The following is a 22,930-nucleotide window of genomic DNA, read 5'->3' as shown; positions in this document are numbered from 1 at the left end:
AAATTGGCAGCTATCCTGGTGTGATTTGCATGAATAGAGACTTACACACACCTTTGCCGCAACCCCGTACCCTCCGCCTGCTGTTGCTGCAGCTCTCTGAACGTGTGTCTACTGCACTCCCACAGAATCCTGTATAAAATGAGCTCTAAATTGAATTTACTGCGAAACCACCAGTAGTAGCCGAGTATATCACAGAATTTATGGAATCAAGTCAGATTTATACCCTAGTGTCTAAACTGTCTCATGTATTCCTGGTTTATACTACTGAGAAGTTGTAACGGAAGAGAATCTCTCTGAGAATTCAGTCAAAACCTGAATCAAAACATGGACTCTTCATATTTTGTTTAATGTAAGGTATGAAAGTCATGCCTCTTAAGTCACGTTCTTCTTTCTGTATTTTAAAACAGTCTCTCAGGATGCCCCATAGCCGCGGCTGAGAAGCTGGCCAAAGCCCACGAGAAACATCAAGTCTGCAATGGAACTAAATCCAACCAGGCATCAGACAGAGTGCTGAGGTAAGTGTAAGAGTTGGCGTTGACACTTGATTATGATGTTGAAGTAATATTTGAGTTTTTTTTCTGTTTACATGTATAATATTTACACTATTTATTGTTTTACAAAGAAGAATGGCTTTCTCTTTTTGAGTATGGTTGTTCCACTATGCCATATCAAAGCAGATTTTTTTTATTATTTACTGTCACTTCTACCTTCTGGTGTAAAATATAACTTATTAAATACTTCCTTTAAATGCCGCTCAGGTGGCGCAGCGGTAAAAACACACGCTGGAACCAGAGCTGGGATCTCGAATACATCGTATCGAATCTCAGCTCTGCTTACCGGCTAAGGCTGAGCGGCCACATGAACAACGATTGGCCTGTTGTTCAGATATGGGCGGGACTATGGGGAGATATGGGGTCTCTCTCCCATGACTGATGCAATTATGACCTCTGCCGGCTGACTGATGGCGCCTGCACAGAGATGAGAAAAGAGTGCTCTCAGGGTGTGTCCTCTCCGTACACAACGCTGAGCTGTACTGCACTCGTCAAAGTGCAGGTGATAAAATGCATACGGCATGCTGCCCACGTGTCGGAGGGGGCGTGGGTTAGCTTCGTTCTCCTCAATCAGAGCAAGGATCGGCATTGGTGGAGAGCAAGCATGACGCAATCGTGGCAATTGGATGCGCTAAAAAGGGAGAAAAAGGGGAGAAAATGCATAAAGAAAAATACAAAAAAATACTTCCTTTAAATAATTAAACAGATCCTGATTTATTAGCATTGTTCATATTTATCTAATTTGTAAAAAAATACTGTGCTTCCTGTTTAAATTAAATTGTTTATAAGGCGCACGGGTGGCAGAGTGCTAAATTGCACTAGAACATTGTCACTGGGATCCAGAGTTCGGGCAGATTGTAGCCTAACAGTTAAAGTACTGGACCAGTAAGCAGAAGGTTGCCAGTGGTAGCCTACTTTAGGACAGTGGTAGCCTACTTTAGGACAGTGGTAGCCTAGTGGGTAGGGCTTTGGGCTATCGACTGCTCTCCCAGCTCTGCCATGCAGCCACTGTTGGGCCCTTGAGCAAGGCCCTTAACCCTCTGTGCTCCAGGGGCGCTGTACCATGGCTGACCCTGCTCTCTGACCCCATCTTCCAAACAAGCTGGGATATGCAAAGAAAGAATTTCGTTATGACATAAAAAGGCATTCTATTTCAAACCCCACCACTTTATAACCAGTCATGATACCCTCTCTTGTTACCAATTCACCTGCTTATTTTTAAATGATTCAAAAGAATGTAATGTGAATATTCTAATAATATACACTTTTTACTCTATTGTACTGTACATGTGTACTCCTATTTTGCCCTTGTCACAACTTTTTTGAGTATGTTGCAGGCATCAAATTTTAAATTTGTTTATATATATATATATATATATATATATATACAGTGTATCACAAAAGTGAGTACACCCCTCACATTTCTGCAAATATTTTATTATATCTTTTCATGGGACAACACTATAGACATGAAACTTGGATATAACTTAGAGTAGTCAGTGTACAGCTTGTATAGCAGTGTAGATTTACTGTCTTCTGAAAATAACTCAACACACAGCCATTAATGTCTAAATAGCTGGCAACATAAGTGAGTACACCCCACAGTGAACATGTCCAAATTGTGCCCAAATGTGTCGTTGTCCCTCCCTGGTGTCATGTGTCAAGGTCCCAGGTGTAAATGGAGAGCAGGGCTGTTAAATTTGGTGTTTTGGGTACAATTCTCTCATACTGGCCACTGGATATTCAACATGGCACCTCATGGCAAAGAACTCTCTGAGGATGTGAGAAATAGAATTGTTGCTCTCCACAAAGATGGCCTGGGCTATAAGAAGATTGCTAACACCCTGAAACTGAGCTACAGCATGGTGGCCAAGGTCATACAGCGGTTTTCCAGGACAGGTTCCACTCGGAACAGGCTTCGCCAGGGTCGACCAAAGAAGTCGAGTCCACGTGTTCGGCGTCATATCCAGAGGTTGGCTTTAAAAAATAGACACATGAGTGCTACCAGCATTGCTGCAGAGGTTGAAGACGTGGGAGGTCAGCCTGTCAGTGCTCAGACCATACACCGCACACTGCATCAACTCGGTCTGCATGGTCGTCATCCCAGAAGGAAGCTGACGCACAAGAAAGCCCGCAAACAGTTTGCTGAAGACAAGCAGTCCAAGAACATGGATTACTGGAATGCCCTGTGGTCTGACGAGACCAAGATAAACTTGTTTGGCTCAGATGGTGTCCAGCATGTGTGGCGGCGCCCTGGTGAGAAGTACCAAGACAACTGTATCTTGCCTACAGTCAAGCATGGTGGTGGTAGCATCATGGTCTTGGGCTGCATGAGTGTTGCTGGCACTGGGGAGCTGCAGTTCATTGAGGGAAACATGAATTCCAACATGTACTGTGACATTCTGAAACAGAGCATGATCCCCTCCCTTCGAAAACTGGGCCTCACGGCAGTTTTCCAACAGGATAACGACCCCAAACACAACCTCCAAGATGACAACTGCCTTGCTGAGGAAGCTGAAGGTAAAGGTGATGGACTAAACCCAATTGAGCACCTGTGGCGCATCCTCAAGTGGAAGGTGGAGGAGTTCAAGGTGTCTAACATCCACCAGCTCCGTGATGTCATCATGGAGGAGTGGAAGAGGATTCCAGTAGCAACCTGTGCAGCTCTGGTGAATTCCATGCCCAGGAGGGTTAAGGCAGTGCTGGATAATAATGGTGGTCACACAAAATATTGACACTTTGGGCACAATTTGGACATGTTCACTGTGGGGTGTACTCACTTATGTTGCAGCTATTTAGACATTAATGGCTGTGTGTTGAGTTATTTTCAGAAGACAGTAAATCTACACTGCTATACAAGTTGTACACTGACTACTCTAAGTTATATCCAAGTTTTATTTCTATAGTGTTCTCCCATGAAAAGATATAATAAAATATTTGCAGAAATGTGAGGGGTGTACTCACTTTTGTGATACACTGTATATATATATATATATTAGGGCTGTCAAACGATTAAAATTTTTAATCGCGATTAATCTCAGAATTTCATATAGTTAATCGCGATTAATCGCATTAAAAAAAATCTGTGTAAATGTTATAGAAAACAAGGATTTTTAAGTGAAATGTTACAATTAAAATGGTGAACACATTTTATGCTAAATGTACTGATGTTAAAAACTGCTGGGACAAGAGAAAACTGTAAGGGAGATTTATTCACTCACATACTAGGCAGTAAATGTCAGATTGTAGGTTAGAATTTCTCCATCAGCAAACATTGTAGATCAGCGGTGCTTTAGGTGGGATAAGGTGTAGTTATTGTAACAGACTTTTCTGTGGTTGTATTGTGACAATGGTTTGATGGCCGTTTCTACACGAAGTGAGTGTGTTTTGACCCTTTGGGGCTTCCATAGTGCATGGACTAACGTGCTTGACTCAGCTTTCCGGTATTTGGTACCTTAACAGAATAAGTTAATAAAAGTGTTCTGCTCCCGACAACTTGTGAATATAGCGTGTATTTATTTCTTTATAAGTGCCTTCACTACAACGCTCGGTTACATTATGTTAACAAACCGCAAATGAAAAACGGTGGCAAGTCCGACATTAAAACGTTTGTTCTACCAGTCAAGTCTCAACATGAACTAGAATTTGCGTTAACGGCACTATTATTTTTAATCGCGTTAAATTGAAATTGCGTTAATGCGTTATTATCGCGTTAACTTCGACAGCCCTAATATATTTATATATATATATATATATATATATATATATATATATATATATATATATATATATATATTAAACATTTCTTAGTACTTTGTCAGTTAAACAAATATTTATAAGCATTAGTAATTACAGATTCTTATTTTTAATCACAATTTATAAATTGTCCCAACTTTTCTGGAAACTGGGTTTGCATATTTAATAATAAATTAACAAAGATAAATAAATAATTAATAATTACACCAAGTAATATAGATAAATACACATTTTGTTTTCTCTTATGGTTGCTCCCATATTATGGGGTTACCACAGCAGACCTGGTCCACATTCCAGACTTGGCACAGTTTTTATGCTGGATACCCTTTTCTGACGCAAACCTCCTATTTTTATCTGGGCTTGGGACTGGCACTGGAACTAAGAGGCTAAGAGTCAAGGCTGTTTCGGCCATCAATCTGCATTAAATTAGCTACTGTGCCTTTAACAACTGTTTGCATCCCTTTTAGGAGCAATGACTGCAACTAAACACTAATTTTACAGTAGTCTCTTGGTTAATACAGTGGTCTCTTGGTTAGTACAGTGGTCTCTTGGTTAGTACAGTGGTCTCTCGGTTAGTACAGTAGTCTCTCGGTTAGTACAGTGGTCTCGGTTAGTACAGTGGTCTCTCGGTTAGTACAGTGGTCTCTCGGTTAGTACAGTGGTCTCTTGGTTAGTACAGTGGTCTCTTGGTTAGTACAGTGGTCTCTCGGTTAGTACAGTAATCTCTCGGTTAGTACAGTGGTCTCTTTGTTAGTACAGTAGTCTCTCGGTTAGTACAGTAGTCTCTCGGTTAATACAGTGGTCTCTTGGTTAGTACAGTAATCTCTCGGTTAGTACAGTGGTCTCTCTGTTAGTACAGTAGTCTCTCGATTAGTACAGTAGTCTCTCGGTTAATACAGTGGTTTCTTGGTTAATACAGTGGTCTCTCGGTTAGTACAGTGTTCTCTTTGTTAATACAGTGAACTCTGTTAGTACAGTGGTCTCTCTGTTAGTACAGTAGTCTCTCGGTTAGTACAGTAGTCTCTCGGTTAATACAGTGGTCTATCGGTTAGTACAGTGGTATCTCGGTTAGTACAGTGGTTTCTTGGTTAGTACAGTGGTCTCTCGGTTAATACAGTGGTCTATCGGTTAGTACAGTGGTCTCTCGGTTAGTACAGTAGTTTCTCGGTTAATACAGTGGTCTCTCAGTTAGTACAGTGGTTTCTCGGTTAGTACAGTGGTCTCTCGAGTTTGTACAGTAGTCTCTCTGTTAGTACAGTAGTTTCTCGGTTAATACAGTGGTCTCTCGGTTAGTACAGTGGTCTCTCGGTTAGTACAGTGGTCTCTCGGGTTTGTACAGTAGTCTCTCTGTTAGTACAGTAGTTTCTCGGTTAATACAGTGGTCTCTCGGTTAGTACAGTAATCTATCGGTTAGTACAGTGGTCTCTCGGGTTTGTACAGTGGTCTCTCTGTTAGTACAGTAGTCTCTTAGTTAGTACAGTGGTCTCTCATTAGTACAGTGGTTTCTTGGTTAATACAGTGGTCTCTCGGTTAGCACAGTGGTCTCTCGGTTAATACAGTGAACTCTCGGTTAGTACAGTGGTCTCTCGGTTGGTACAGTGGTCTCTCGGTTAGTACAGTGGTCTCTCAGTTAGTACAGTGGTCTCTCATTAGTACAGTGGTTTCTTGGTTAATACAGTAGTCTCTCGGTTAGTACAGTGGTCTCTCGGTTAATACAATGAACTCTCGGTTAGTACAGTGGTCAATCGGTTAGTACAGTGGTCTCTCGGTACAGTGGTTTCTCGGTTAGTACAGTGGTCTCTCAGTTAGTACAGTGTATAGTAGTCTCTCGGTTAGTACAGTAGTCTCTCGGTTAGTACAGTAGTCGCTCGGTTAGTACAGTGGTCTTTCTGTTAGTACAGTGGTCTCTTGGTTAGTACAGTGGTCTCACGGTTATTACAGTTGTCTCTTGGTTAGTAGTACAGTGGTCTCTCGGTTAATACAGTTGTCTTTCGGTTAGTACAGTAGTCTCTCGGTTAAAACAGTTTTCTCTCGGTTAGTACAGTAGTCTCTCGGTTAGTACAGTAGTCTCTCGGTTAGTACAGTGGTCTCTCGGTTAGTACAGTAGTCTTGACCCTCGACATGGCATGTTCATTGGTCATGTACTCATACTCTGTTCATACTCTGTTGTAGGCCCATGTGCTTTGTGAAGCAGCTGGAGATCCCTCAGTATGGTTACAAGAACAACGTCCCTACATCCACCCCTCGCTCCAACCTGGCCAAAGAGCTGGAAAAATACTCCAAGACCAGCTTTGAGTACAATGGCTACGACAGCCAGAATGTGTTCGGCAAACGAGCCATCGCACCTAAAGTCCAGGGTCGAGACACATCACCCAAGGGATATGACGGTAAGAACTGCTTGACTACTTGTACAGACAATATAAACAGTGCATTTTATAACTAATACAATAGTCATTTTCAGATTGCAGTGCATATTTGTGCTTAAAATATATATAATATAAGGTTCTTTTAGTCATTTAATGTGAATTCAGTGAATTCGGTGGCACTACTTTGTGATTGCCCCTGACTTCATCTTCAGGCTTTGACCAGAGGAATGGAAATGTATGGAAATTATATAGCAGCGAATGCATAATGAATAGCTGGGTAGACGTGAGTCAAGGTCTAGTCTCTGGGCCACAGCTAATTGCAATTCTGCGCGAATAGCAGCCAGTTCTCTAGCTGCACTTAAATGACTGAGACAGGAGGGGGGCATTAAGAGCGAGACAGAATGAGAGAGACAGCGAGAAAGATGGCAGCAGGAAACTCAGTGGGAGATGCCACTTTGATGCCCGGCTGGAGGCTGCGGCACGTTTTTTCTTTAGTCAGATGGCAAAGAGAAAGGCTTTCTCACCTTAAGCTCAAGGATCTGCTATGCACAAATGCTTGACCCCCATCAATTTGATCCTGCTGCACCTTATACTATACACAAAAATGATTGTGGGCATTGCTGGAGTTGTCTACAGATAAAAGACACTGTTATACAAACAGATGATAATCATAATGATAGACAGGCAGGCAGGCAGGCAGGCAGATAGATAGTTAGGTAGGTAGACAGACAGACAGACAGACAGATGGACAGATAAATAGATAGGTGAATGGGTAGATAGATAGATAGACAGACAGACAGACAGACAGACAGATAGGTAAGTATGTAGTTAGGTAAGTAGGTAGATAAGTACATAGTTAGGTAAGTAGGTAGACAGACAGACAGACAGACAGACAGACAGATAGACAGACAGACAGACAGACAGACAGACAGACAGACAGACAGGTAAGTAGGTAGGTAGGTAGGTAGATAGATAGATAGACAGACAGACAGACAGATAGGTAGGTAGGTATGTAAGTAGACAGACAGACAGACAGACAGACAGACAGACAGGTAAGTAGGTAGGTAGGTAGATAGATAGATAGATAGATAGATAGATAGATAGATAGATAGATAGATAGATAGACAGACAGACAGACAGACAGACAGACAGACAGACAGACAGACAGACAGACAGGTAGGTAGGTAGGTATGTAAGTAGACAGACAGACAGACAGACAGATAGATAGACAGGTAGGTAAATAGGTAAGTAGGTAGTTATTATACATAAGTGTATACATGGATAAATATTAAATATAAAAAATATCAAAATATATCTCAAATATAGGTATGAAATTCTATTTTATATATTTATTATTTATCCCTATTAATACTATATATAAACAATGTATATTATTGCTCCTATTGTACTATTATACCTTAAACTGTTTAAAATTATTAATTTTTTTAATTGTTATTAATAATAATATAATAATATGTTGTTTAATTTAGTAAATGTTGATGAATTGTACATCAGATAACCTATTTTTGGTAGATACACTGAGCTATGTGTTCTATGTCTCCTCAGCTAAGCGATTCTGTAAGAACTCGAGCTCGGCGAGCAGCACCACCAGTAGCTATGCACCCAGCAGCAGTAGTCTGAGCTGTGGAGGAGGAGGTGCAGGAGCTGGAGGAGGAGGAAGCAGCGCCAGCAGCACCTGCAGCAAAAGCAGCTTCGACTACACTCATGATATGGAGGCCGCTCACATGGCCGCCACTGCCATCCTCAACCTGTCCACGCGCTGCCGAGAGATGCCTCAGAGTCTGAGCGTCAAGCCACAGCAGCTCTGCACACGGGTACAGACAACACACTCTTTCTTTATTGTGTGTGTGTGTGTTTTGCTTCTATACTTCACCATTCTAGCTCATGCAGAAGTGGTGGTCCTCACAAAGAACTACAGCAACATGGTCCTCACGTTGTAAAAATATATAGAGTGTATGTGTGTGTGTGTTTGAGAGAGTGTGTGTGTGTGTGTTTTGCTTCTATCCATCACCATTCTAGCTCAAGTGATGATCCTCACAAAGAACTCCAGCAACAAGGTCCTCACAGTGTAACAAAGACACGTGTTTGTGTGTGTGTGTTTTGCTCATATCCATCACCATTCTAGTATATAAAGAAGTAGTGGTCCTTACCGAGAACTACAGGAACAAGGTTATCACAGTGTAACAAAGACACGTGTGTGTGTGTGTGTGTGTGTGTGTGTGTGTTTTGTTTACATTCATCCCCATTTCAGCTCATGCAGGTCCTCACAAATAACTGCATCAACAAGGTCCTCACAGTGTTGTGTGTGTGCGCTCCTATCCATCATGATTCTAATTCAAGCAGAAGTGATGGTCCTCACAGTGTAAAAAAGACACGTGTGTGTGTGTGTGTGTGTTTTGCTCCTATCCATCACCATTGTAGTTCATTCAGAAGTGGTGGTTCTTACAATGAACTCCAGCAACAAGGTCCTCACAGTGTTGTGTGTGTGTGTGTGTGTGTTTGTTTTGCTCCTATCCATCACCATTCTAGCTCATGAAGAAGTGGTGGTCCTCACAAAGAACTTCAGCAACAAGTTCCTCACAGTGTAGTGTGTGTGTGTGTGTGTGTGTGTGTGTTTTGCCATTGTACCATTGTAGCTCATGAAAAAGTGGTGGTCCTTAAAAAGAACTAAACTCCAGCAACAAGGTCCTCACAGTGTAATAAAGACACACGTGTGTGTGTGTGTGTGTGTGTTTTGCTCATATCCATCACTATTCTAGTTCCTGCAGAAGTGGTGGTCCTCACAAAGAACTCAAGTAACATGGACGTAACAAAGACGTGTGTGTATGTTTGTGTTCACAGTGTGTTGAGTGTGTGTGTGTTTGCTCCTATCCATAACCATTCTAGTTCATGCAGAAGTGGTAGTCCTCACAAAGAACTCTATTAACAAGGTCCTCACAATGTAACAAAGACGTGTGTGTGTTCACTGTGTATTGTGTGTGTTTGTGTGTGTGTTTGTTCCTATCCATAACCATTCTAGTTCATGCAGACGTAGTGGTTCTTACAGAGAACTCTAGTAACAAGGTCCTCACAATGTAACAAAAACACATTTGTGTGTGTGTGTTTTGCCCCTATCCATCACCATTCTAGATCATGCAGAAGTGGTGGTCCTCACCCTGACTGAAACCTTTGAAGTGCATACTACTCTGATCATATATTACTTATTACTTAGTACATTTAGCAGCATAGACTCACTTATACATTTCAAACTGAGTTTGTTCCCTTTATAAGTCTTTAATTCCACCTACATTTAAGGCAAAATCACCCCACAGATTTGTCAGACCTTAACCTGATTGGAGCAAAAGTCCTGGCCCTGCAAGACATTCAGCTAATATACCTGCAACTCAGTGTGTTGCTCCTCTGCAGTTTACCAATTAGAAAGACAGAAGAAACCAGTGTGCCATTTTTAGTCAGACCAAATCTCGACACTTCCTGTGCCTTGAGCAGATATACATACAGCCGGTGCAAGCGTTCACCACACACTGCTCTGGAGTTGACAGTAATGGTGAGGTGTGCCTAGCTGGATGGAAAGTATAGGAAGCTATGGGTGAGAAGAAGAGACGATCACATATGGTGGGTGATCGGAAGTGTTTCCTCTTCCTTTTTCTTCCTCCTCCATCCATCTCCTGTCCTGTCACTGCGCTCAGAAAATCAGGGAATGAGAGAAGCAGCTGGCCTGCGGCAAAACCCATCTCCCGCTGTCACAGGCTGAGAGACAGCATGGTGCTGCGCTCCAGTACTGACGGCTGTGCCTCCGCCATGCCTGCACTTCACTTCCTCTGATTATTCCTCATCCAAAACACCAGCCAGGAATAAAGAGGACTTGGGGCTGTTTGTCATCCAAAATGTGAAGACGTGAAATAGAAAGATATGATTATATGAATTATAAGATTGTATATGTGAGCTGAATGTGAGCTGGGTGTATGTTTAAAGATACACTTTATGGTCAAAAGTATGTGGATACCCCTCATAATTACTGACGTTGGGTGTTGTAGCCAGATAAAAAACAGATTGGGAAAGTTCCTTTCCTGTTTTAGCATTCGCGCACAAAGCAAGAACTAGAAAGACACAGTGGAGGCATTGGGGGAGGGGCAGTGGTCTAATGCTCTAACTCACCTCAACTGAGATCCAAGTTTGAATCTTAGCTATGGTATTAACCAGTCGGGCACCTACACAGCAGAGATGTTCACAAGTCACAAAATACGAGTCGGAGTCAAGTCACGAGTCTTTAGACTAGAGTACGAGTCAAGTCACAAGTCTTTAGGCTGGAGTCCGAGTCAAGTCACAAGTCTTTCGGCTGGAGTCTGAGTCAAGTCACGAGTCAATATAATATACACAAAACATATATTGGAAATGTAGCATAGAATTAAACAAATAATATGTAAGTTCAGATCAAAAAACAACAACAGATTAGCAACTGTATTTTGCCGTTTTACTTAGTGCCTTTACTTTCCTAGTCAATGTGCAAATGAATGTAATTTCCGTAACAAGAAGGTACCAGTTAAAAGGTTAAACTGATACGTTTTGTTTTCATTGCAAAACAAAAGCGCGCGATAAATCATGGCACAGCGGCCAAAATCAGACAATGAAAAGCGGTCTTTCAACCATTAGCGCCAATCCTGTATGAGCCTTCCATTCACCCAAGTTGTTCCTGTGAAGTGCACTACGTAGGGTATTCCCTACATAACTAATGTTAACACATGCTGACACTAGGGACTCTTGTGGTTTATGAGTAATTTTTTTGCGAGTCATAAGTCAAGTCCGAGTTATTTGAAACGAGTCCGAGTCGAGTCTGAAGTCGCTGTGTGTGCGACTTATGTGCGCACGAAAGATCTCTGCTACACAGTTAATTTTGGTTGTGTTTGTAGGGAGGGATGGTCGAGCTGGGGTTCCTTACTGCTGCTGCAATTATGACCTCTGCTGGCTGGTCGAGGTACCTGCACAAGGGGTGGTTGATCATGCATGGCAGTTCGCGGCTCTCTGCACGATACTTTGCTCTGTAAGACCCCACCACTGGCAGCCGACTGCTTCTGCTTATTCTCACCTGAACGAGGCGGGTTTACATGGTTTTCGGTATTGTTTAGTCCACTATCCCCCGACTCATTGTGCAGGTGCCATTGTTCAGCCAGCAGAGATCATCACTGAATCAGTGATAAGGAATCCCCTCCGCAATCCCAACCTCGGAAGAGCCGATCATTGTCGCTGTGTGCACCTGGTCTGTCAGTAGAAGAGCAGAGATTCAACCTCATGAGTTTGGCATGTCAGCTCTGGTGTGCTAGTGTGTTTTACCTGTGCCACCAAGCATCCTACGTTTTAGTTTTTATGCTCTTTGAGAGTTGTGATGAAATGGAATCCATCCAGCATAACATAAAATCATTACACTATCACTGGCACGAATTTGCTTTGTTGCAGAGAAATTGAGACCCTTGTTGACCAGTAAGTAAAAATCTTGATTGGTCTTAAGAAGAAAGGTTCGTGAACCATCCAGGTGATGTGTGTGTGTGAGCGTGTGTGATGATGGTTAGCCAATAAGTTAGTATTTACATTAGCAGTAGTATTATTAATGCTTTTCCCATTTTGCCCCAGTTTGATTTCTATTGTGGATTCATGTGCAGCAAACTTACCCAAGGCTAGAGAAGTCTGATGGTTTTTCGTGACACCCCTGATGAGCTGTCACTGAGCCCCTGGGAAAAAAAAACAGCAGACCATGTAGTTCTAGGTAGCTCTAGCACCTTTTCAGTTCGTCATTTGAACATAAGGGCTTTTGTTGTGGTTCAGTATAGTCCTTGAGCTTTGAAAATGTCTAAATAACCCTTTTTATGTTGAAAGTGCTCCTCTGGATATTCCTCAGATTGTTGCAAAGTGTTGAAGCTTTAATATAATGGCTTGAGTCTGATGGAAAACTTTGATGGAAAGCCGTATTTTGGAATATATTTATATATATACAGTATATATATATTTATAATAGTAATTCTATGTGTCAGCTGCTTAAATAAATAAAACTAATTGTATTACTGCATTACTTAATCATAAAGCATAACGTGAGATTAATATTAAACCAACATGTATTTTATATTATTTGCTCTTCCCTACTGACACAGAGTATAAGACAGAAGACCTAAAATAAATATCTTCGACCAAACCTTTGATTAAAAAAGAAAAAAAAGGACTGTTTAGGGACCAGATGTGTGGGACGATGTGAAGTGACCTCTTTTTCCCCCAGTTTCTTGTTATACACTGGTCAGTTTCCATGGAAATGCAGGTCAGGATCAGCTTGGGAAATGGGCAGATTGGTCTTAAAAGGAAAGGTTTATGAACCATCCAGGTGATGTGGAGGTGGGTGGAGGGGCAGATGGTTAGCCAATAAGTTATTCTTTAAGTTAGCAGCAGTATTATTAATGCTTTTCTCATTTTGCACCAGTTTATTATCTATTGTGGATTAATGTGCAGCAAACTTACCCAAGGCTAGAGAAGTCTGATGGTTTTTCGTGACACCCCTGATGAGCTGTCACCTTTTCAGTTCTTCATTCGAGCATACGGGCTTTTGTTGTGGTTCAGTATAGTCCTTGAGCTTTGAAAATGTCTTTATAACCTTTTTCAGACTAAAATAGTTCAAAGCCGTTTCCAAGCTCTTCTGGAATTTCTTTAGGTCATTAAATAGTGTTCCTGTTAAAGCTTTAAGACAATGGCTTTACTTGAATGGAAAACTTTATTTTGAACTATATTTATATATTATATTTGTTATACAGGACTGACTTAATAAGGGAATTACTTTTTTTGCGTGTTGGCTGCTTAAATAAATAAAGTTGATTGTTTTATTGAGTTGATTTTATTACTTAATCATAAAGCATATAGTAAGAATAATATTAAACCAAAATGTTTTTTATATTAGTTGCTTTCCTACTGACAACGCCCTTCGTTGAGAAATGTGTACCCTTAAACTCGACGTTTCCCTTAAACTCGTGCTGTTTTTTTATTTTTATTTTTATTTAGCGGTGTGGTAAGTGCGCATATGAGACGAATCTGCATTTGTGTGAAATAACCGTCAGATTCACTCTGAAAGCATCCACATGTATCTGTGTTTATCTGGATATATATGGAGTTATAACTCAAGGTTCTGAGAAATTGTAAGAATCAGCTTTTTATGTCAGTGTTTTTATATTATATTTGTATTATTTTTAGTGTATAAGTGTCAAAAACAACCCCATTATTTTACATATGCCTAAAATATATGCAAGTCCATAAATTCTTATAGGAAAAAATACCTTAAAACTCAACGCCTTTTAAACTCAACTCCAGTGTCAGAACCAATTGACATACTGTATCGTAAACTAAAACTAAACCTTTAATTAAAAAAGGAAAAGAAAGGCTGTTTAGAGACCAGGACCAGATGTGTGGGACGATGTGAAGTGACCTCTTTTTTTCCCAGTTTTTTGTTATACACTGGTCAGTTTCCATGGAAATGCAGGTCAGGATCAGTTCAGGACAGGTGGATTGTAGAAATGGGGAGATTTCAGGTCAATTCTGCCCTCCTCACCCCCTATTAATGCGATCTCATTTGTCTGTTTCACATACCGGAACTGTAGCGGAACCGTATCGTTAGTACTATAAATGCAGCCATAATCAGGACTGTCTGATTACACAAATCAAGACATGGTACACGTGCTGCAACACATAAAAATAATAATAAAAATGGTTCTGCTGGGTTTCACTTATGTATCTGTTTATCTTGCTGTGCATCTTTTTGTCCCTCGCTGTGTGCCGTTTTGATTTTTTTTGGCACCCTATATCCCCCATGCTGCTGTTCTGTGGGAGGCTGGAGTTAAAGGAAAACCAATGTAGTAAAGAGCCAGAAGGAACGTGGCGTAGTGCGGTGAGCGAGGGGGATTAAAAAGAGAAACGGAGCGAGAGAGGGAGGAAGCGAATGCAGCAGGAAGCTCAGTGGGAGAGGAAAAGAAAAAGAGTGAGTGATGGCAGCAGGAAGCTCAGTAGGAGAGAGACAGAAGAGGCAGATAACTTATTGCTGTGAAGCGCATCTTTGTCACCGCTGTACTACACATTATTGCTCACAATGAAAACTTGATTTACTAAAGGGACTTATGGTGAAATGCTGACGTGACCAAAATGTTATCACATTACCTTTTTGTTCATATATACAGCAAACCTGTGGATGGTGCCGTGGATCTTAAATATTCATCAGTCTGTATCTTTATTGTTTAGATCTCCACCACGTGCTGTACAAACTGTTTTTCCCCTTCATTGCTCATATGTCAGGTTGTCTACATCTACCGTTACATATTTGATACCAAAATTTAGCTGGCTATCTGCCTGGACCTTGTGTTTTAATAAAGCTTGATGGTTGGAAAGGCGGTACTGCACATATACCATAGCAGTTTCAGCCACAGCAGTTGCTTACAGGTGTAATAAATCAATATTATAAAGGATTATTACTATTTTATCCTTTTCCACAAAGAAAGGCCTATGAAGACCTGAAAAAAGCTTAGTTTAAAGGAACTCCTGACCTCAGTCCTACTGAACAGCTTTGGAATGAACTGGAACATCAATGGTGGCTTTCTTGACCAACATCACTGCCCAAGCATACAAATGCTCTTTTAACTGAATGGGCTTGAATTCCCACAGACATACTTTAAAGTCCTGTGAGAAGAATTGTCACTTGTCAGAGCAGTGGCTGTTGTTGTAGCTTACAAGGTCACATAGAGATCACGGTAATATCATTTGTTGTTTTAATGGAATGCCCAGCAAGCTCATTGCCATATATATATACAGTGTATCACAAAAGTGAGTACACCCCTCACATTTCTGCAGATATTTAAGTATATCTTTTCATGGGACAACACTGACAAAATGACACTTTGACACAATGAAAAGTAGTCTGTGTGCAGCTTATATAACAGTGTAAATTTATTCTTCCCTCAAAATAACTCAATATACAGCCATTAATGTCTAAACCACCGGCAACAAAAGTGAGTACACCCCTAAGAGACTACACCCCTAAATGTCCAAATTGAGCACTGCTTGTCATTTTCCCTCCAAAATGTCATGTGATTTGTTAGTGTTACTAGGTCTCAGGTGTGCATAGGGAGCAGGTGTGTTTAATTTAGTAGTACAGCTCTCACACTCTCTCATACTGGTCACTGAAAGTTCCAACATGGCACCTCATGGCAAAGAACTCTCTGAGGATCTTAAAAGACGAATTGTTGCGCTACATGAAGATGGCCAAGGCTACAAGAAGATTGCCAACACCCTGAAACTGAGCTGCAGCACAGTGGCCAAGATCATTCAGCGTTTTAAAAGAGCAGGGTCCACTCAGAACAGACCTCGCGTTGGTCGTCCAAAGAAGCTGAGTGCACGTGCTCAGCGTCACATCCAACTGCTGTCTTTGAAAGATAGGCGCAGGAGTGCTGTCAGCATTGCTGCAGAGATTGAAAAGGTGGGGGGTCAGCCTGTCAGTGCTCAGACCATACGCCGCACACTACATCAAATTGGTCTGCATGGCTGTCACCCCAGAAGGAAGCCTCTTCTGAAGTCTCTACACAAGAAAGCCCGCAAACAGTTTGCTGAAGACATGTCAACAAAGGACATGGATTACTGGAACCATGTCCTATGGTCTGATGAGACCAAGATTAATTTGTTTGGTTCAGATGGTCTCAAGCATGTGTGGCGGCAATCAGTTGAGGACTACAAAGATAAGTGTGTCATGCCTACAGTCAAGCATGGTGGTGGGAATGCCATGGTCTGGGGCTGCATGAGTGCAGCAGGTGGTGGGGAGTTACATTTCATTGAGGGACACATGAACTCCAATATGTACTGTGAAATACTGAAGCAGAGCATGATCCCCTCCCTCCGGAAACTGGGTCGCAGGGCAGTGTTCCAGCATGATAATGACCCCAAACACACCTCTAAGACGACCACTGCTTTATTGAAGAGGCTGAGGGTAAAGGTGATGGACTGGCCAAGCATGTCTCCAGACCTAAACCCAATAGAACATCTTTGGGGCATCCTCAAGCGGAAGGTGGAGGAGCGCAAAGTCTCGAATATCCGCCAGCTCCGTGATGTCGTCATGGAGGAGTGGAAAAGCATTCCAGTGGCAACCTGTGAAGCTCTGGTAAACTCCATGCCCAGGAGAGTTAAGGCAGTTCTGGGAAATAATGGTGGCCACACAAAATATTGACACTTCAGGAACTTTCACTAAGGGGTGTACTCACTTTTGTTGCCGGTGGTTTAGACATTAATGGCTGTATATTGAGTTATTTTGAGGGAAGAATAAATTTACACTGTTATATAAGCTGCACACAGACTACTTTTCATTGTGTCAAAGTGTCATTTTGTCAGTGTTGTCCCATGAAAAGATATACTTAAATATCTGCAGAAATGTGAGGGGTGTACTCACTTTTGTGATACACTGTATATATATATATATATATATATATATATATATATATACAGTGTATCACAAAAGTGAGTACACCCCTCACATTTCTGCAGATATTTAAGTATATCTTTTCATGGGACAACACTGACAAAATGACACTTTGACACAATGATAAGTAGTCTGTGTGCAGCTTATATAACAGTGTAAATTTATTCTTGCCTCAAAATAACTCAATATACAGCCATTAATGTCTAAACCACCGGCAACAAAAGTGAGTACACCCCTAAGAGACTACACCCCTAAATGTCCAAATTGAGCACTGCTTGTCATTTTCTCTCCAAAATGTCATGTGACTCATTAGTGTTACTAGGTCTCAGGTGTGCATAGGGAGCAGGTGTGTTCAATTTAGTAGTACAGCTCTCACACTCTCTCATACTGGTCACTGAAAGTTCCAACATGGCACCTCATGGCAAAGAACTCTCTGAGGATCTTAAAAGACGAATTGTTGCGCTACATGAAGATGGCCAAGGCTACAAGAAGATTGCCAACACCCTGAAACTGAGCTGCAGCACAGTGGCCAAGATCATCCAGCGTTTTAAAAGAGCAGGGTCCACTCAGAACAGACCTCGCGTTGGTCGTCCAAAGAAGCTGAGTGCACGTGCTCAGCGTCACATCCAACTGCTGTCTTTGAAAGATAGGCGCAGGAGTGCTGTCAGCATTGCTGCAGAGATTGAAAAGGTGGGGGGTCAGCCTGTCAGTGCTCAGACCATACGCCGCACACTACATCAAATTGGTCTGCATGGCTGTCACCCCAGAAGGAAGCCTCTTCTGAAGTCTCTACACAAGAAAGCCCGCAAACAGTTTGCTGAAGACATGTCAACAAAGGACATGGATTACTGGAACCATGTCCTATGGTCTGATGAGACCAAGATTAATTTGTTTGGTTCAGATGGTCTCAAGCATGTGTGGCGGCAATCAGGTGAGAAGTACAAAGATAAGTGTGTCATGCCTACAGTCAAGCATGGTGGTGGGAATGCCATGGTCTGGGGTTGCATGAGTGCAGCAGGTGTTGGGGAGTTACATTTCATTGAGGGACACATGAACTCCAATATGTACTGTGAAATACTGAAGCAGAGCATGATCCCCTCCCTCCGGAAACTGGGTCGCAGGGCAGTGTTCCAGCATGATAATGACCCCAAACACGCCTCTAAGACGACCACTGCTTTATTGAAGAAGCTGAGGGTAAAGGTGATGGACTGGCCAAGCATGTCTCCAGACCTAAACCCAATAGAACATCTTTGGGGCATCCTCAAGCGGAAGGTGGAGGAGCGCAAAGTCTCGAATATCCGCCAGCTCCGTGATGTCGTCATGGAGGAGTGGAAAAGCATTCCAGTGGCAACCTGTGAAGCTCTGGTAAACTCCATGCCCAGGAGAGTTAAGGCAGTTCTGGGAAATAATGGTGGCCACACAAAATATTGACACTTCAGGAACTTTCACTAAGGGGTGTACTCACTTTTGTTGCCGGTGGTTTAGACATTAATGGCTGTATATTGAGTTATTTTGAGGGAAGAATAAATTTACACTGTTATATAAGCTGCACACAGACTACTTTTCATTGTGTCAAAGTGTCATTTTGTCAGTGTTGTCCCATGAAAAGATATACTTAAATATCTGCAGAAATGTGAGGGGTGTACTCACTTTTGTGATACACTGTATATATATATATATATATATATATATATATATATATATACAGTGTATCACAAAAGTGAGTACACCCCTCACATTTCTGCAGATATTTAAGTATATCTTTTCATGGGACAACACTGACAAAATGACACTTTGACACAATGATAAGTAGTCTGTGTGCAGCTTATATAACAGTGTAAATTTATTCTTGCCTCAAAATAACTCAATATACAGCCATTAATGTCTAAACCACCGGCAACAAAAGTGAGTACACCCCTAAGAGACTACACCCCTAAATGTCCAAATTGAGCACTGCTTGTCATTTTCTCTCCAAAATGTCATGTGACTCATTAGTGTTACTAGGTCTCAGGTGTGCATAGGGAGCAGGTGTGTTCAATTTAGTAGTACAGCTCTCACACTCTCTCATACTGGTCACTGAAAGTTCCAACATGGCACCTCATGGCAAAGAACTCTCTGAGGATCTTAAAAGACGAATTGTTGCGCTACATGAAGATGGCCAAGGCTACAAGAAGATTGCCAACACCCTGAAACTGAGCTGCAGCACAGTGGCCAAGATCATCCAGCGTTTTAAAAGAGCAGGGTCCACTCAGAACAGACCTCGCGTTGGTCGTCCAAAGAAGCTGAGTGCACGTGCTCAGCGTCACATCCAACTGCTGTCTTTGAAAGATAGGCGCAGGAGTGCTGTCAGCATTGCTGCAGAGATTGAAAAGGTGGGGGGTCAGCCTGTCAGTGCTCAGACCATACGCCGCACACTACATCAAATTGGTCTGCATGGCTGTCACCCCAGAAGGAAGCCTCTTCTGAAGTCTCTACACAAGAAAGCCCGCAAACAGTTTGCTGAAGACATGTCAACAAAGGACATGGATTACTGGAACCATGTCCTATGGTCTGATGAGACCAAGATTAATTTGTTTGGTTCAGATGGTCTCAAGCATGTGTGGCGGCAATCAGGTGAGAAGTACAAAGATAAGTGTGTCATGCCTACAGTCAAGCATGGTGGTGGGAATGCCATGGTCTGGGGTTGCATGAGTGCAGCAGGTGTTGGGGAGTTACATTTCATTGAGGGACACATGAACTCCAATATGTACTGTGAAATACTGAAGCAGAGCATGATCCCCTCCCTCCGGAAACTGGGTCGCAGGGCAGTGTTCCAGCATGATAATGACCCCAAACACGCCTCTAAGACGACCACTGCTTTATTGAAGAAGCTGAGGGTAAAGGTGATGGACTGGCCAAGCATGTCTCCAGACCTAAACCCAATAGAACATCTTTGGGGCATCCTCAAGCGGAAGGTGGAGGAGCGCAAAGTCTCGAATATCCGCCAGCTCCGTGATGTCGTCATGGAGGAGTGGAAAAGCATTCCAGTGGCAACCTGTGAAGCTCTGGTAAACTCCATGCCCAGGAGAGTTAAGGCAGTTCTGGGAAATAATGGTGGCCACACAAAATATTGACACTTCAGGAACTTTCACTAAGGGGTGTACTCACTTTTGTTGCCGGTGGTTTAGACATTAATGGCTGTATATTGAGTTATTTTGAGGGAAGAATAAATTTACACTGTTATATAAGCTGCACACAGACTACTTTTCATTGTGTCAAAGTGTCATTTTGTCAGTGTTGTCCCATGAAAAGATATACTTAAATATCTGCAGAAATGTGAGGGGTGTACTCACTTTTGTGATACACTGTATATATATATATATATATATATATATACACACACACATACATACTGTATATAAACATAACATTATCACCACTGACAGGGGCCAAGCGTAAGGATTTGAGGGAGTTTGACAAGGGCCAAATTGTGATGGCTAGGTGACTGTGGGGTGTTCCTGGTCTGCAGTGGTCAGTATCTATCAAAAGTGGTCCAAGGAAGGAACAGTGGTAAACCGGCGACCAACGCTCATTGATGCACGTGGAGAGTGAAGGCTGGCCCGTGTGGTCTGATCCAACAGACGAGCTACTGTAGCTCAAATTGCTGAAGAAGTTAATGCTGGTTCTGATAAAAAGGTGTCAGCCTCCATGCCTTGATGGGTCAGGGCTGTTTTGGCAGCAAAAGGGGGACCAACACAATATTAGGAAGGTGGTCATGTTATGCCTGATCGGTGCAAATTGCTTACACATATGATGGACACATATTGTATGTCCTTGCAATCTTTAGTTTATTGTGAGTTTTCTGAAAGTATAAGTCAAACATATTAATACCCCAACTTTTCAGACGCTGGCATTGAAGCCCTTAAGCTTCAAACCAAACCAGTGTAATGCTTGACCTTGGACAGTGTCACCTGAGATCGAACAGCTTTCAATTTATAGACCCGTTGAGGGTGTTCTTGGACTGTCAATAATCGTTGTTCATCCAGAATAGATTTCCTCTCAGCAAAATGTGACAGTTTGGGTTGTGTTTCCAAAATGGGAACAAAACCACTGTTTCAAAAATGTTGTACTTACAATTTTTGTTCTTTATAAAAACATGAAATGATATTATGATAGTAATTTGTTTCAAGTATTCAATTAGAGGAAAAAATCTACCATAAAAACTACCATGGAATGTCTTTTAAAATATGTTTAAAGAGGCGCTCAGGTGGCGTAGCAGTAAAACACGCTAGCACACCAGAGCTGACCTCTCAAATTCATTATTTCGAATCTCAGCTTTGCTATATGGCAGGCTGGGCGCCTACATGAATAACGATTAGCTGTTGTTCATACAGGGTGGGAGCCAGATAGGGATTCCTCATAACTGATGCAATTATGACCTCTGCTGGCTGATTGATGGCACCTGCACAGAGATGAGAAAAAAGTGCTGTCAGGGTTTGTCTCTCCGTACACAGTGCTGAGCTGCACTGCACTCGTCAAAGTGTACATAGGTGATAAGATGCATACGGCTGTTGCCCATGTGTCAGAGGGGACGTGTGTCAGTCTCAGCTCTCCTCAACCAGGGTAGAGATCAACATCAGTAGAGAGGAAGCATAATGCAATTGGGTAATTGGATACACTAAAAGAGTCAGGAGAAAAAGGAAGAAAATGCATAAACAAAATAATATACAGTGAAGCCCGAAATTATTCATACCCCTGGCAAATTTTGACTTAAAGTTACTTTTATTCAACCAGCAATTTTTTTTTTGACCAGAAATGACACAGGTGTCTTCCAGAAAATAATAAGACGATGTACAAGAGGCATCATTATGGAAAAAAATATTTCCCAGCTTTTATTTACATTTGAACAAAAAGTGGCATGTCCAAAATTATTCATACCCTTTGCAAACTGTCACAGTCTATGGGAAAATCCAAAGTTCTATACCATTCCAAATAGTCCAAGCTGTTCTAAAGCATCCTAATTACCCTGATTCATTGGGAACAGCTGTTTTAATCAACTCAACAGGTGAAAAACAGCAACTCTCTGCAGTTGGTTTGTGGACAGTCATGGCTAAGACAAAGGAGCTCACTAAGGACCTGCGGCTGTGCATTGTGGCAGCTCACAAGTCAGGAAAGGGCTATAAGGCCATATCTAAATGTTTTCAAGTTCCAGTGGCTACAGTGCAAAGTATTATTAAAAAATACAAGACATTCCGCACTGTGGAAAATCTCAGAGGACGTGGTCGGAAGCCAAAAGTGACACCTGTGCTGGCCAGGAGGATAGTGAGAGAGGTGAAAAAGAATCCAAGGATCACCACCAAGGCCATCCTGGTGAATCTGGGCTCTGCTGGTGGCAACGTCTCAAGGCAGACAGTCCAACGGACACTGCACACTGCTGGGTTCCACGGACGCAGACCAAGGAGGACGCCACTTCTCCAGAAAAGGCACACAAAAGCTCGCTTGGCCTTTGCAAATGCTCATCTGGACAAAGAAGAAGACTTCTGGTCTTCTGTTTTATGGTCAGATGAAACAAAAATTGAATTGTTTGGCCACAATGATGTATCCTTCATTTGGCGTAAAAAAGGAGAAGCCTTCAACCCTAAGAACACCATCCCCACTGTCAAACATGGTGGTGGGAACCTAATGATTTGGGGGTGTTTTTCAGCCAATGGACCAGGGAACCTAATCACAGTAAACGGCATCATGAAAAAAGATCAATACATCAAGATTCTCAACAA

General features: G+C 42.0%; 1 protein-coding gene across 1 annotated transcript in view; it reads left to right on the top strand.

The window, feature by feature from the left end:
- myt1lb (myelin transcription factor 1-like, b) overlaps window positions 1-22,930 on the top strand; it is a 195,659-nt gene that overhangs the window by 143,494 nt on the left and 29,235 nt on the right. The window contains exons 10-12 of the mRNA XM_063006723.1: window positions 408-515; window positions 6,480-6,694; window positions 8,240-8,508. Of these exons, the coding sequence (XP_062862793.1) occupies window positions 408-515; window positions 6,480-6,694; window positions 8,240-8,508 (592 nt within the window). The remainder of the gene's footprint in view (window positions 1-407; window positions 516-6,479; window positions 6,695-8,239; window positions 8,509-22,930) is intronic.

The sequence above is a fragment of the Trichomycterus rosablanca genome, chromosome 13 (assembly GCF_030014385.1).
Source record: "Trichomycterus rosablanca isolate fTriRos1 chromosome 13, fTriRos1.hap1, whole genome shotgun sequence".
Classification (NCBI taxonomy): Eukaryota; Metazoa; Chordata; class Actinopteri; order Siluriformes; family Trichomycteridae; genus Trichomycterus; species Trichomycterus rosablanca.
The sequence above is the reverse complement of the archived record's forward strand: the minus strand, read 5'-3'. Positions and strand labels throughout refer to the sequence as shown.